The 16,398-nt window shown below is 39.8% G+C and overlaps 1 protein-coding gene across 2 annotated transcripts; it reads left to right on the top strand.

The window, feature by feature from the left end:
* On the top strand, positions 1 to 9,525 carry LOC121507104. 2 transcript variants are annotated; one of them, XM_041783264.1, is made up of 5 exons: positions 2 to 380; positions 2,604 to 2,735; positions 4,569 to 4,867; positions 7,463 to 7,581; positions 8,266 to 9,525. In XM_041783264.1, exons 1-5 carry the CDS (start codon positions 236 to 238, stop codon positions 8,351 to 8,353), a joined length of 783 nt encoding a protein of 260 aa, XP_041639198.1. In that variant the 5' UTR covers positions 2 to 235; the 3' UTR covers positions 8,354 to 9,525. The 2 variants fall into 2 exon arrangements, with proteins under 2 accessions (XP_041639199.1, XP_041639198.1); XM_041783265.1 differs by lacking the exon at positions 7,463 to 7,581 and having other exon boundaries at positions 1 to 380.
* The last annotated feature ends 6,873 nt before the right edge of the window (positions 9,526 to 16,398 follow it).

The raw sequence follows: 16,398 nt of genomic DNA, 5'->3' as shown, positions 1-16,398 counted from the left end.
TGGATGTGTGGAACAAATCCATCTGGCCTGTCAGGTTAACTGATTTACTTCAATAGAGAACAAGTCTTACGTCGCCCCTGGACTCCCCCTGTTGTCTTTGTACTTTTTTTTTTTTTAATAAAGTTTATTCAAAAAAGAAAAAGTGAGGCTTGTGCGGAGAGACCCCAGTAGTCACTTCAACAGAGAAGAGAGACCCGAAGACCAGACCAGAAGGACAGACACTGTGCGCGTGAGGATGAAGCTGTTTTACGTTGTCATGGTGATGACGTTGACGTCCGCAGCGCTGCTCATCGCCAACTCTGGATTGACGTTCATCCATGACCTGAAATCTAACGTCCAAAGGGCCGCAAGGGCGACAGCGCCGTCATCATGGACACCCGGTAGGAACTGAAGTGAATTTAGGGCACGTTTGACGACTTTCTGATCAAACGACGGTAAAACAACACAGTTTACACTTTAGTAGGTATGGGAAGGCTTCTGAAACTTCTCTAACAACACGATGACAAAGATCTGGTGAGGCAGGATAGATGACTCAGTTTAGAAGAATCATACTAGGGGAGACCGGGGTTGGTTGTGACACTTTTGGCTCCGTGTGTGTTATAGTCATAGGTTATATTCTGTATGCTTAGTGTCCCTCGGGCTACCCATACTTCAGGCATGCGCACTGAGACGTGTTAATACCGAGGCGGGAATGAGCATAGTTCAGGCAGGTATATGGAGTCTGTAAAATTAAAGAGAGAAATATGGATGTAAATGCGGCACCTGTTCCAGAGAGACTATTTGTTCACCACATAAACCCAAGAATATTGCAGTGTGCTGGCCTACTTATCATACATAATCAACCCCACACTGATTATTCCTAATTTAGGTTGAAGCTTTACCTCCTAAGACCCTGCTCGAACATAACATAACATAGCAATCAGTCCTGCCCTCCTGATTTTTAAGATATTGTCCAGAATGTCCATTGAGGATAAAGGAAGTTGTTTTAGGTTTGTGAATTAAATAAAAAATGTCTTTGATGTAGTTGGTGTTTCCATGGAGATTTGGGAAATATATTTATAAATATTTGGAAATCTGATTTGATTATTTTTTAGACCAGAATTTGCTTAGCTTTTTTTTGATATTTCCATTGAAATATGGAGAATTTATTAAATAGCGATGTTGAGGGGTGTCCTTTGAATTTTCATAAATACCATGTAGAAATATCAGGATATTTGTTTTTCTTATGTTAGGGGTTATTCTCCATCAATTTCATGTACTTTAAGGAAATGCATTTCTTAATTTTTGTGACAAGGGATTTGCTTTGAAGTTGGGGGATTTAAAAGAAATAATTAACATGTTTTCTGGGTATTTCTGCTGTTACCATAAACCATAAGTGGTCAAAAACATCCCTTTAAATAAAATCTTAACCTCCCTGGGAAATTTAGTTTAGTGTTTTGAAATTCTGGACTAAAGTTGACAGTGTTCCCTCTTTGGTGTCCTGTAAGTGGACTAAAATTGACAGTGTTCCCTCTTTGGTGTCCTGTAAGTGGACTAAAGTTTACAGTGTGCCCTCTTTGGTGCCCTGTAAGTGGACTAAAGTTGACACTGTGCTCTTTGGTGTCCTGTAAGTGGACTAAAGTTGACAGTGTTCCCTCTTTGGTGTCCTGTAAGTGGACTAAAGTTTACAGTGTGCCCTCTTTGGTGTCCTGTAAGTGGACTAAAGTTGACACTATGTCCTTTTTGGTGTCCTGTAAGTGGACTAAAGTTGACACTATTTTCTTTTTTGGTTGTCCTGTAAGTGGACTAAAGTTGACACTATGTCCTTTTTGGTGTCCTGTAAGTGGACTAAAGTTGACACTATTTTCTTTTTTGGTTGTCCTGTAAGTGGACTAAAGTTGACACTGTGCTCTTTGGTGTCCTGTAAGTGGACTAAAGTTGACACTGTGCTCTTTGGTGTCCTGTAAGTGGACTAAAGTTTACAGTGTGCCCTCTTTGGTGCCCTGTAAGTGGACTAAAGTTGACACTATTTTCTTTTTTGGTTGTCCTGTAAGTGGACTAAAGTTGACACTATGTCCTTTTTGGTGTCCTGTAAGTGGACTAAAGTTGACACTATTTTCTTTTTTGGTTGTCCTGTAAGTGGACTAAAGTTGACACTATTTTCTTTTTTGGTTGTCCTGTAAGTGGACTAAAGTTGACACTATGTCCTTTTTGGTGTCCTGTAAGTGGACTAAAGTTGACAGTGTGCCCTCTCTGGTGTCCTGTAAGTGGACTAAAGTTGACACTATTTTCTTTTTTGGTTGTCCTGTAAGTGGACTAAAGTTGACACTATGTCCTCTTTGGTGCCCTGAAAGCGGACATTGTGCCTCTTGTAGTGGGTAAAGCAGTCTCGACTATGAATTTTGTTTTCACATGAAAATGGCGTAAACTAATATGTATGGATGCTCTGTATTGTGTATGTGTAGGGCTTCAGTAAACTGCATGTTTAAAAAAATCTGGTTCTTCAAAATACTTTTATTATTGTACCACACTTGTACCCATCTTTTTGTGACTAGCTGAGGTTATGCTGTTTGAGTAAAATGGAAGATTTGATCAAATTCTGATGCTTGTCCTCTGTTTTCCAGGATCAAATGGCACAAATTTAAAAGGGAAGATGTTCACAATGATTGATGGTGCGTCACTGCGCTTTTTTGCGTGTCCTATCCCTGGTGTTTTCAACACCGCGTCCCCCATGATGACTGCCTCACCTTTGGCAGGTAAGCACACTGACAGACTACACAGACTGAAACAGGCTCCACTTTTTTTGAAGAGGTTCTCATCTTAGTAGAGAGCTGATGCTGTTAGCTGATACACATTTCAATACAGTTGTAGATTGTGGTGTAAATCAAACACATTTTGGCAGCATGGATCATTTACCCACAAGGCCACCCATCTGGGGAGCCCATTTTAAAGCTGTGATTTCCATATTTTGTTTTTAACTTGAATAATAACCACTCTTGTCAAAGAAACAAAAAAATAACTTTATGTATTAATGCTGAAGAACAAATGAAGCTTTTTTCAAAATGTAAACCTATTTGATTTAAACACAATTACTTTTATTTAGGTCATTTTGACAATGAGGATGGGCACATAGAAAGACATGCTTAGGAAAATAATGTCAGAATAGCTAAGCCATGATGTGCACAAGCGTCAGGATGCCAGAAAATAAGGTAGAAGAAACTAAGACAACCTTAACTGGAAACAATTACAAATGGTGAAAAAGAGAAGAAAATTGGGGAAAACAGCAAAAATGGAATGCAAAAATGGGTTAAAAGTGGCAAAGCAGTGGAACTTGGGTTTATAACATTGCAAAAGACTGTTAAACAACAAAAATGGGCAAAAGAAGCAAAAATAGGTTAAAAGTGGTAAAAATGGGTGGAGGGTGTGGCAAAAATGTTTTCAAAGGTTAAAAACAAATCCGAAAAAGTTTGAAGTTGAAAAAAAGTTTTTAAAAAATATGGGAAAAGCAGAAAAAAATGGTTAAAAAATTAAAAAGAATCCAAAACCCAGCAAAACTGACAAAAAATGACATGTAGTTGGAAAAAAAATTAAATTGTTTAAAAAATGTGACAAAAAGGCAAAAATAGAAGCAAAAATTGGTTAAGCATTTCCAAAAATTGCAAAAATGGGTGTAAAGCAGCAAAAATTGGTTAAAGTGGTAAAATGGTGGTAAAAATGTCTGGAAAGCTTAAAAAACACAAAACTGTGTTAAGATGCAAAAAAATAAAAAAATAAAAATGTTTAAAAATCAGCAAAAATTGATTGAAAATTAAAAAAAGAAAAAAGAACACTTGTTGCAGTTTTGAAAAAAAAAGGGTATGTAACAGCAAAATGGGTTAGAAGTAGCAAAACAGTAGCAGACATGGAAGTATAGTGGTAAAATAGGTTGAAAGTGATAAAAATGGCACTAATGGGTCTAAAGTTGCAGCAAAAACTGTTTTTAATTTCAACAATTTGTATAAAAAGGTAAAAAAAACAGCAAATCTTAAAAATGACAAAAAATGTGTCTAAAGTGGCAGCAAAAACTGGTTGAAAACAGCAAAAAAAGTAGTGAAACAGGGTGAAAAGTAGTAAAAATTGGTTAAACATGACATCAAGTAGTAAAATTGGTTAAACAACTGCCAAGAGTGGTTAAAAGTGGGGAAAAATCACACGAAGGTTGTGAAGTGGCAAAAAGCACCAAAAATTGTTTTAAAAGGCAAAAAAGTGCTATTGATAGGCATGAAGTGGCAAAATGGTTAAAAGTGACTAAATAAAAATGCAAAAATGTGTGGAAAATGAGTGGAAAGGGGTCAAAAAGTAGCATGGATAAATAATTCCAACAATAGAACCTAGTAATCGTTGACTCACTTTTTAGCTTTCATATGAGCTAACTGTTAGCCAGGACGCTAGCACACATGCATTGATAGCATTACAGCGGAGGGCCCAGCCAATTCTGTGGTTAACCCCCCCCCCATACATTTTATCATCTCAGCTTCCATCAGTCACTTTCTGTTACTTCCACCTTTCCTGCTGTTTTATTGGTTTCACCTCTCTGTCACTCCCCACAGGTGTGTCTGTTTGTCTGCGCTACCTGGCCGACTCTAAGGACAAAACCATCCGCTCTATCTTTACTCTCAATCCATCCACGACTCCTCTGGAGCTGAAATTCGAGTACAGACAGTATTTTGTCAAAATAACAAAATTCGGATATAGTATCTCAGACCCAATGGAAACTTACATTCAATTCTGGCCAAATCTGGGATTTGAAATTTGGACTAGACTCTGCTTCACGATGGACTCCAGGACCAATGTGGCCCAGGTCTTCAGCGGCCCTAACATGAGCATCAGGAGGATCCTACAGTCTAGGGTGAGGAAGTAGTAGCACATACTGTTCTGCATTTTAGCAATTTTAGCAGGCATTGCAAAATGATCTGACTTCATGATTTTTCCCCCAGTCTAAGTTTTCAAAAAGATCCTTTGAACTTTGGCCTCATTCACCAATATCTTCCTGAGATTTTTCTTAAATTTCTCCTCAAGAAAGCACCGAAGAGAAACCTGTGTGGGATCCATGGGACGTTTTTAAACTGCTGAATTGTTCACTCCTGTAAGGAGAAGAGGGAAGATCTCAATAGCCATAATGGAATTTAAATGGTCAAAACAATCCAAACTAGATCACAATTGCAATTTTAGCTGAAATTGTGTGGGGATGCTGAGAGCTGAATTGTGGAAGAACTGCTGAAAATAGCCAAAAGCACAAAAATAGCTGAAAATAGCATAAAAATAGCATAAAATGGCATAAAGGTAGCTGAAAATGGCATTCAATAGCTAAAAAGGATATAAATAGCTGAAAGTAGCCTAAAAAGGCTGATAATAGCCGTAAAATAGTTGAAATTAGCCTTAAAATAGCTGAAAATAGCATAAAAGTAGCTGAAAATGGCATTCAAAGGCTGAAAAGCATAGAAATAGCTGGAAATACCATGAAAATATCTGAAAATAGTGGGGAAAAAAGGTGAAAATAGCATAAAAGCTGAAGAGTGCAATGTGAAATCATTGCTCAAAATATAGAATTTAGTAAACAAAAAAACAAATTTAGAGGATTTAAAGGGCTTGCCCATCTGAAATAATGTTATTTGAGTTTTAGAAAAAGAAAATTAGTAAAAAAAAAAGTATAAATAGTATAAAAAGTATTATAACTAGCTAAAAACAGCACAAGAAGCTGAAGAGTATGATAGAGTAGTGAAAATAGTGCAAGGAGTGCCAAAGTTATGAGGAGTTGAAGAAAGTGCAGATTTGTGAAATTTTGCCATCTGTTTAACATTGTTAAACAAAGTTAAATATTTTAAGAATGATTAAAGTTAGAAATGAGAAAAGTCATAGCAGTCGAATGACGAAGAAACTGAGTTTTTTAAAGTTCAAACGGTGTCAATACGACAAAGTATGAAGGAGGAGACAGCGGACACGGAAGAAGAATAATAAACAAAATGGCAGATGCGAAAATATCAATAGTATGGATGCTTACTCAGCATCCCCACTAATGAGCTGCTCCAAATGACATCAAAATAGGAAGATTTCATATTTTTAGCACCAGAATCAGGTCAGGACAGGTATGTGAGTATATTCCCCGTTTGGAGTTTCTCTGCGTCAACTTTGGTCCTGTACTGCCCTGGCCTCCTGAGGGCCTTGTCCAGGCCTGCTCCAGGCCTTCATCTCTCCAGGTGCACCTGCAGATGATCTCAGCTTTGCAGTCAGTAGATCACTGGATTGCACTGCCATGGTAGGTGAACTGCTCTACAACTTCCACATTCTCACCATTCACAGACACAGATTCGATGGTAGCATCCAAGCTATCCCCACCTGGATCCTTGTTTTGGTCCAGGAGACGAGCATCCCCAGTGCTTCAGCAAGTTAGGAGAGAGGACATCTACAGTCTCTACAAGGATCACAACATCATCAACACAATCCTGGTCAGTGATCTGGACACCGCCAAATGACACTCCATGGTTTACCGCCCCTTTATCCAGTCAGGTACTGAAGAGTGTAGAGGCTCCCAGAATCAACTGGGAAGAAGTCAGGGTTGGAGCCACCACACTCCACAGCACTCTCTGGACCAGAATAAAGGGCAGACACCAGCTGGATGAGTGAATGTGGGATCCTGTGGAGCTCCAGAATCCTCCAGAGGGCATCTCTGCTCACCAAGTCAAATGCTTCAACATAGACTGCATCAGCCCTCTATTAAATTCCTGAAAGTGCTCACTGAGGACCTGAAGTGCCAGGATGCTGTCTTTTAGCTGTAAAGCCTAACTGTTCAGGCCGCTGGTGTTGGATCAGTGGATCATGGATCCTGTTTAGCAGTATCACTGCAGGGACCTTGCCTGGCTCTGAGAGAAGTGTAGTACCCCTGTAGTTGTCACACTCTCCACGTCACCCTTTCCCTTCCAGACTGGAGCAATAGTGCTCCTCTTCCAGACCATGGCGATGATGCCTGCCCTCCATATGGAGCAGCATGGAACCACAGGAGGGAGGTTTCCCCACCCGCCTTGAGCATCTCAGCCTGGATCCCACATACACCTGGTGCTCCCCCGGCCTTCAGTTCATTCAAGTCTCCTCCACAGTTGGTGGATCACAGCTCACAGGTGGGTCCACACTCACTGCATCCAGCAGCATCCATTTGGAGCTCACGGTCGTGCCTTCAGGTGCCTTTACAGGACCCCAAGACACTAAAACTGACTCGGCACAATAATTTCAGATTGGAGCTTTGCAACAAGGATTTGCCTGATGACAGACATGGAGTCTGGCAAATCCATCAGCTTTGCAAGGTTAGAGAACAAATGGAAACATAAGAAAGCTTTGGAGGACATCAGAATCTTCTTAAAAGCTGTGCAAGAGGGTTTGAGGAGAACATTTCTTCACAGTTGGTAGATGAGACCTAATGACTGCATATATGCTCTCTGTGTTTTTGCAGTACGTGTGGTCAGGTGAGCCTGTGATCGCTATTTCAGGTTTTTATGGTCAGCTGACAGACGTCCAGATGTGGGATTATCCCCTCAGCCAAAAAGAAGTCTTGTACTACATGGCCAGGGGGTAAGTACCTGTGAGTGGGTAGCTGCTTACTGGTATTGATGGTGTTGCTGTTCAAGGCTATAGCGGCAGCATGTCTCACAAAATATCTGGTTTAACATGGGTTATCCCCCCCGAAGCCCGCCTATAAGGGGGGTTAAAGGGGAGAACTTTCTGGGGCCCAGCCAAACAGGAGGACCATGGAGGTCAGGGAAATCATGATCCATTGTAAACTTATGCTGTGAAACCATGTTTTTTAACATGAATAATAACCACACTTTTCAAAGCAACAAATATTATTTATGCCCTAGAATATAACCTTCTTGAAAATGCGAACCTCTTTTCCTAAATAGACTTTAATGGGTAGAAAGTGGCAAAAATGGGTGGAAAAGGTGGTGAATTGGAATTTTAAAAAAATGGGTTTAAAAGTGGCAAAAATTGGTGAACAGGGGCAAGAAATAGACTGAGAGAGGCAATAATGGGTAAAAAGTGGTAAAATCCAGCAGAATCAAAGGTGAAAGGTTGTTGCAAGAGGCAAAAATCAGCATAACAAAGAGTGAAATGTTAAAATTGTCAGAAGTAATCAACAAAGATCAAAGTGATCAAAATGACTGTGCTAATAAAGCTTTTGAAACAGCAGATTTTTCCTGCAGTCGTCCTTAACTTCTGGGTTAAATACTTATATCAATGTTATACTTGTGTTTCCAGGTCCTACCGTGGCTCCACCATTACATGGTCTTCCATCTGCTACAGTGGAAATGCTCTGTTAGAAGACACCTATGAAAGCAGGGAGTAGCCATACGCCAAACTATAGGTTGTTTGCAGATGATGTCACGCTACAGTGGAGAACTCCAGATGGGGGGCAGGAATTGATTTCTGCATGAGAAGCACTATCAAAACACCAAAGTTTGAGCTGTTTGAGCTGATTATACCATATTTGGGGTTTAGGGATAATCTCCCAGGAAATTTTGGGTTCAACAATTTATTTCTTACGTCACAGTTTGTTGTTATTTTCTAATTTTCTAAAACACAGCATGCTGAGCAGCACAGCAGGATGTCCAAGCTTACACCACGTGCGAATATGGATGCATGTCTGATTTAAGTGAAAGCCTCAAGGAATTTTTTGAAACGAGTCACTCAGATTGCTTGAGGAGTCGTTTCAGTTTAATGCTGATGCACCCGCTGCTGCAGCTGGCAAAGTTTCCCCTCCTCCACCCCAGCCTCCTCCTTTATAGCATAAAGCTTGTTGAGCCCTCACATTCAGACTCATGCTACTATGGATTAATAGCTTTTGAACTAATTTTATTGTCATAAATATATGTGTTCACATGGGAGTTTTTAGCTTTGCACCCTCAAGAAACTTAAAGCATGCTTGACTAACCCAGGGAGCATCTTTAGAGCAGAGAGTAAAACCTTTAAAATGATTATATGTATGACAGAAGTGTTCCTGAGTAAAATATGAAATATTGATCTCCTCCATGCCAGGCAAATCAGTTAAATGATGGGGAAAAATACTTCTTAAAATTGTAGGGTGTATACTCATTGTAAGTAGGCATTTTCTTTTAACTGTAGTCTAATAATAATGAGAACTACTTATTAACCGCTGTTCTTTGCTTCCTGCCCCCTATCTGACATCAGCAAGATTATGAGACTGCAGACAACCTGTAACAAGACAGATGCCAACAGATGCCTTCAATAACCTTTGTGTTTTATTTACTTTCATAATGAATATCGTATGCATGTTTAATTTTTACTTTGTTTCATGTTTACTTTTATTATATATGATTATTTTCTCTTCTATTGAGTAAAACATGCTTGATTGCATTTTTGGCTCCCTAAAAGCTCTTAATCTGGTACCATTTTGGCTTTTATGGGATGTGCAAGACTTCTCAATGTTTTGACCTATGATTTATGTATTTGCATTTATTTTACTGGCATTACTCATTGCAATAAACCAAACCCTATAATGCCCAGAACAAACCACTTTACATGTTTGGTGTAAAACATTGATGTCTAACCCCTCAGTCACAGATAACCTTACAAAGCTGATAGTTTTATGAACGGTTGTCGGTCGGTATATGCTCTTTCTGTCCCTCCACAACAGGCTGCCCTGGCATGTGTTACAGGGGCAGCAAAAATCATAAAACAAGGGAAAGACTCAGGATGAAACCCTGGCTGAATGAATCTACAGTTGTGTTTATGGTTGTGAGTGGTGAAAGTACATATGATTGGCCTGGTGACGCTACCCCATCTGCTCACTCTCATTGATTGTTGTGGGTACTTGTGGGTATCGTAAATATCAAATGTGTTTGATATTTACAATTCAGGGTCTGGGGGGCTACAACGCGATTTGGTGCAGTAAAATAATCGTGTTGACACACACATGCAGACTATTCAGACAAATTATCATTTGTGACAGGCACCACTCGGGATACCCCCCCACAATTGTCAGGGAAGGCAAATCTTGCCTCAAATTGGGCTTAAAATCCTGTAGTGTGTGGCCAGCCTAAGGCTGAAACTCAATCCCCTTCTTAAACCCAAAGTTCTGATTGGCTTAACTAACTGCACCTGGAAAGTGACTGAGTTCATGAAGCTGCAAGGGCTCAAAGTGGTAGAAACAGGAATAGGACAGCCTTTGTTTTTTTAGACAGTCGGCATCTCGCAGCACTGAAAACAAAGATAAAAACAAGCGTGCCTCACCTATAGACCTGTTTTCTTAGGGATGAAGGCTGTTTTATATAAAATACTTACAGGAAGAAATCTTTTTTTTGGGACATTGACCCCTTTTTGCACCTTCCATGTTTTGTTGTTTACAATTTCGCTCTTTTCACTTCACTTTTATAGGGTTTGCTAGCTGGCATCCCCCGGGAATCCCTGTCATACGTCAAAATGCAATGAACTATGGGTAATTCCCTCCCTAAGTCTGCAGATACGCCCACTCACAGAAAGGGTGCAAGAAGGGCTTAAAAAGTCGGCGAGAGATCCCTGACAGACTTTATGATTTGACAGTGGGACAGCCCTAAGCCCTCGTGGACTCAGTGTGACTCAAAGTCAGTGAATGTTTGAGTGTGGACATTGAGATTCAGCCTAACTCAGTGGGTAACTTCACTCATGGTGCAAACAGGTCTCAAATCCAAAATAACAGCAATCTACTTGAAACTTTAGAAGAAAAAGAACCCAGCAGACTGGGGAACATACAGGTGGAGAATGGTGAGCAAATGGGTAATTAGACGGAAGGGAATGGGTGTGAATGTGGGTGGTGCAGAGGTGTAGTAGCAGTGATAGCAGAGCTTCTGGTTGTCAAAACCCGAAACCACAACATGTATATCTTGTCTAGTCTTGCTTTTTCAACGTCAAGAAAGAAAGAGAAATTTTGACCTTTTTGGCATCCCATAGAGTCTGTCAGCGCTGCAGTCAGAGCTTAATCTGCAGGGCTGCTTGTGTATAAACTAGTAAAGGAAAGAACATGATTTAAAATAAATTTGCTCGTATTTAGGGTTGACATGACGTTAACTCAAGGTCATTTTTATTGGACTGAAGGAACAGAGACCATTTTGGACCCGTTTGGGCTTACACTGTTTTTGTTAGGGCCGGCTGCAGTCTGAAATGAGAGTTCCAGAGGCTGCTGACGTCTGTGCTTGGAGTGAAAGTAAACAAGTGTTAAGGTTGTTTGGAAATCAGCTGACAGGGTTTGAGACGCCCAAAGATTCATGAGTACAACTGATGAGTCGACTTAAAGTGACCGTTGGAGAAAAAGACTTTAAGGTCAGTTTATAAATGATAAAATGGCAGTAATGGTGTTTTTGGGCCACAATATATTTTCTATTTTCATGTCTTATTTTTCTTAAAGCAAAAGAATTTTCACTGTTACAGAAGCACTGTCATAAAATGCACACATTGCATTAATTGGAATACATTAGAAAGTCTTCACTGTCTCTGATTGGCCATAAGATTGCAACAGAAGTCCACACACACTCTACACATCCATAAAATACATACATACATACGTGTTGCAAACCCCTAAGACAGGGGTCATCAACTACATTTGTGCAAGGGTCAGCTTTTGACAGGGTGTTTAAGGGCCAAACTCTTAAATAAACCGTGATAATAATTTTTTGGAAATTTGTCTGATTTGCATATTTTTGTTTTAAGCTTTTTATTCTCTTTCAAATGTTTTTATTTCTTGTGTTAAATTTTGAGATTCTTATGCTTTCTGAGCTTTTTGTTTGTTTCAACCTCCTGTGTTCCTTCTTCACAGAATGTTTACCAGTTTCATTTCTAGTTACCTTGATCATTCCCTTTGTGTTCTTGTTTTCTTCCTCTTCACTGTTTCCTGTTTTATTTTGTAGTCTGCCTTCCTTGTGTCAGATTTCTGGTTGTCTTACTGTCCGTGTGTTTTTCCCTTCTCCTTGATTGCTCCTCATAGGTTCTCCTATGTCTTGTTGTCACACCTGTGTCTTGTTGTCACACCTGTTTCTTGTTGTCACACCTGTGTCTTGTCACACCTGTGTCTTGTTGTCACACCTGTCTTGTTGTTACAGCTGTTTCTTGTTGTCAAACCTGTGTCGTGTTGTCACACCTGTGTCTTGTTGTCTTACCTGTGTCATGTTGTCACACCTGTGTCTTGTTGTCACACCTGTTTCTTGTTGTCACACCTGTGTCCTGTTGTCACTCTTGTGTCTTGTTGTCACACCTGTGTCTTGTCACACCTGTGTCTTGTTGTCACACCTGTGTCTTGTTGTCACACCTGTGTCTTGTTGTCACACCTGTGTCTTGTCACACCTGTGTCTTGTTGTCACACCTGTCTTGTTGTCATGCCTGTGTCTTGTCACACCTGTGTCTTGTTGTCACACCTGTTTCTTGTTGTCACACCTGTGTCCTGTTGTCACTCTTGTGTCTTGTTGTCACATCTGTCTTGTTGTCACGGCTGTTTCTTGTTGTCAAACCTGTTTTGTGTTGTCAAACCTGTGTCTTGTTGTCACACCTGTGTCTTGTTGTCACACCTGTTTCTTGTTGTCAAACCTGTGTCTTGTTGTCACACCTGTGTCTTGTTGTCACACCTGTGTCTTGTTGTCACACCTGTGTCATGTTGTCACACCTGTGTCTTGTTGTCACACCTGTGTCTTGTTCATCTGTGAATCCCCATCATGTTCATTTCTGTGTTTTAGTCTTCTTCCTGACTCTTCGCGTCTCCAGTTTTTTTTTTTTTTGGTGAGATTTTTTCTGTTTAAACTTTTATAATTTTGACCTTTCTTGTTTTGCAGTAGTGTTTTTTTTTTCTTTTTGCTTCTGTGACATTGCTTTTGGGTTCTCTTTGTTTAACATTTGCTAACCTGCAACCCAAATGTGTCGTTTTCAATCTCTTACAGTGAGACAAGTCCCCTAACTGCTGTCAGCCACTAGGGGGCAAGTGAGATATTTTAGCTGAATATTTCTGGAGGTGTCATGTTGTCCATTGCTGCTGGGTTTCAGGATAACATGCTGTGATTCATGAAAAACCCAAACAGGATGTTGTGCTCCTATAATTCCTGAAGCCAAAAGTTGACACAGAAAACACCAACTTGAATCAAGAATGATTAGTTTGTGTTTAACATGCATCATATTCACAAGGAACAGCCTCCAGGTGGATGACTTTAATCAGAGTTGTAGGAAGTTTATAAAAATGATAACAACCACAACATATTTTTGCACATTTTCCTTATGATGCCAGATAATGGTCATCATCCTGTGGACTGTGAAAGATGAAGCATGAGTTACAAACCTAACAGGAAGATGACAAAAACATGCTGCAAGGCTCTAAAGTCCAAATATTTACTGCACCAGAGTGGTTAGGTTTCAAGCACTGCTGCTCTTCATCAGTGCGATGACCTCTGGCAGAAAAAAATATTTGGACTTTGGAGCCCTGCAAAGTGTAACACTTGTCTTTTTTTCCTCCTGTTGGTCCTTTTGGCTAAGAACAAATCCAAATCCTGCTGTCCATAATTTCATTAATATACAGCTGATGGAACAGATGAGCCATCTAGCTTCATCTGTCCATCTTCTTCCTCCTCAGGCATGGCATCAAACAGGAAAAACAGAACCCAGACAGGCTAGCTGGCTTGTTTTTATCATGAGCAAACTGTGGCTCTGACATCAACCCAGTGAGAAAGCCGGATCGATGAGCTTTAAGGCAGCTTTTGATTTGTAGCAGAAGTCTTCAGAGAAAACAAAGATGGCCCACTGGGAGGACAGATGTGATTGATCCATCTTACTGTGGTTCAAAAGTATTTTCTTGTTGAATGCCATAACCTCGACCTTCTGGAATTTTATAGAGAGCCCACCAATCAGAACTGGAACAAACAGCAGCAACAGCAGGGATGGAACATTTTGATTGGATGGATTACTGTTCATCGAATCCTTTACAACTGAAAGCAACTGGAAGTTCCCCACAGGTTTTTAGCCAAAGGTTGGTGATTGACCTTCAATCAAAGAATCTTTGTATTGCTCCAAATCATAACCAAAGTTCTCTCATGATACTTTATGAAGAAAACCATACTCTCTGCTGTTTATTTTAAAGATTAAGACCCTTTGTGATGCACTAAGTTAAGGCTAAGTTCAGTTAAAATGACCTAAAATGGATTTTTTTGCTCATATGTGACCCATATCAGAATTTTTTTCCATCCTGAATCTGCTATTTTCATATCAAATTCACGCCTTTTCAAGCACAGTGAAGCGTGAACCTCTACTTGCTTTCATACAAGCAAAACTTTAGGGGTCATCCTATCCAACCTTTTTCTCAAAGAAAATGTCTAAACGTGGCCACAGAAGGACGTGGCTGTAGCCTTAGGAAAGGCCAAAGCCTTAACGCGAACTTTAAAGAGACTCCAAACAACATAGCAGTCGTGGTCACATGTTCGTTTTAAAAGCTGGACTGTATTTTGGGGGATAAACCCAGCTGATCAGGACTGAGAAGAGGGGTCTGATTGCAGAGGCCCCGTCTTGCAGACTGATGCTGTTAGACATTACATCTGTCAAGACAATGTATGAACGTTTTTAGAAATTTAACTTTATTCACAAACTAAGCCCACCTGTTCTAGCCGTAAAAAAACCATTTTGCAAACATGACATGCTAAGCAGTATTTAATGAATAAAACAGAAAAGAGTTGAGGTGTCTTATCCAGGACAAAGCAGAAATGGACTAGTTTCAGAAGTAATTATGTTAACGGTGGAGCTCTGTACCTTCCTTAGCTTTAGCTAAAGCTATAGCTTCGCTAGCTATGTTGTAAACATTACCACTAGTGAGACTTAAGACAATGTAAGCTGAAGCGAGCCACTATAACTACCTCTAAAACAGGTCAAGATTTACAAAAGGTAGCATAATCTAGTACAGTTAACTTAATTTACTTTAAATGTAAATGTGTTCTATTTATATAGCCCTTTATGACACCCTACAGGTGACCAAAGTGCTTTACAAAAAACAAATAGCATTAAAACACAGCAAAAGACAAATGCTATCTTACCTATGTAGTTTATGCTAACATGGCTTAATTAGTGTGACATTAAACTACAAAGCTATGTTACCTACATAGCTTACATAGCTTTATTAGCTTTAGACTTAGCTATGTTAGCTATATAGCTAGGTTATCTACCTAGCATATGTAGCTTTGTTATCTTCGTTAGCTTTAGCCTTAGCTATTTTAGCTGTTTGCAAGTGTTTTCATGGAGGTTGAGCTTTGTATCTTGTAAGCAGATTATTTACTCGGCTTTATTAAACCTTACATATTTAAGTTTTGTAGGTCAGGTCTTCAACTTTGGGTGTCCTAACCCTTACCTTACCCCTTGGTTCCCAACCTGGGGTCCGGGACCCCCCGGGGGGGCGCAAGGATTTGTCTGCTCCAAAGCCGCCAAAAATAGGTTTGCAAATATTGACTAAAACCATGATAAAGCAGTTATGAAGTAGTTTATACAAAGGTCTTTTGTTAAGAAAAGTATGCATGGACCTTTTTTAGGGTTTTATCAGTGGAACAATTAAAATCTGTGTTGATTTTTGGCAGCAATGTGTCACTTTTTTTTCTCTCTTGGGTCCTAGGGGGGGCTCTGCTTTTCTGAGGAGCGTGTAGGGGGGGCTCCAAGGAAAAATGGTTGGGAAACACTGCCTTAACCCTTCCCGGAAGTTTAATCCAATTATATTTTACAAGTTTTGGCATATTTTTCCGTTTGAGGTCTGCTTTAGTAGCATGGGAAAGCTGAAGAGAGACAGGAAATGTGAGGAAAAAGAGACGGGGAAGACATGCACCAAACATGGACGGGGCCAGGAAACAATCCCACCACCAGTGCATTAAGGACCATAGCATCAGTATAGGCTCCTGCTGTACCCGCTGAGCTAAACCAGCACTTATTCAATATTTTTTATTAAAAATAAAATGTGAGCAGCTTAACAAAAGCAAATCTCATCTGAGCAATGCCTGTAGTGTGAATATGGCCTAATTAAACTCATCCAGTCCTGCCATTTAACACATATAATACACTCTTTGTAAGAGCACTAATGACACTTATTGAACTTCAGGGACTGGAGATCAATTTTTGACCTTTTTGGCATTCCATACAAAACTATTGTAAAGCTACTGTAGTTTGATTAAAATGATTAATGAGGCTTTTTAATTTAAACCAGGGTGAAAAAAATAAGACAGGAGCTGAAACCAAGTATTTTCAGAATGGTTTCAGACGTTTGAACTCCCAAATACTGCACAAATCTCAATAAGATCTGCCAGATATAGAAGATCATATTTGACCCTTTTGACGTTCCATACAAACAGAAACGAAACTTAAGATTCCCTATGACGTCATTAGCGGGAAATGAAA

The sequence above is a fragment of the Cheilinus undulatus genome, linkage group 3 (assembly GCF_018320785.1).
Source record: "Cheilinus undulatus linkage group 3, ASM1832078v1, whole genome shotgun sequence".
Lineage (NCBI taxonomy): Eukaryota > Metazoa > Chordata > Actinopteri > Labriformes > Labridae > Cheilinus > Cheilinus undulatus.
This window is presented reverse-complemented; position numbering and strand designations above follow the sequence as displayed.

Coding starts and splice junctions, on each gene's coding strand:
- LOC121507104 (XM_041783264.1), top strand. CDS start 236: ATGAAGCTGTTTTACGTTGTCATGGTGATGACGTTGACGTCCGCAGCG. Junction 4,868..7,462: donor GGAGGATCCTACAGTCTAGG/GTGAGGAAGTAG, acceptor GTGTTTTTGCAG/TACGTGTGGTCAGGTGAGCC. Junction 7,582..8,265: donor TTGTACTACATGGCCAGGGG/GTAAGTACCTGT, acceptor TTGTGTTTCCAG/GTCCTACCGTGGCTCCACCA.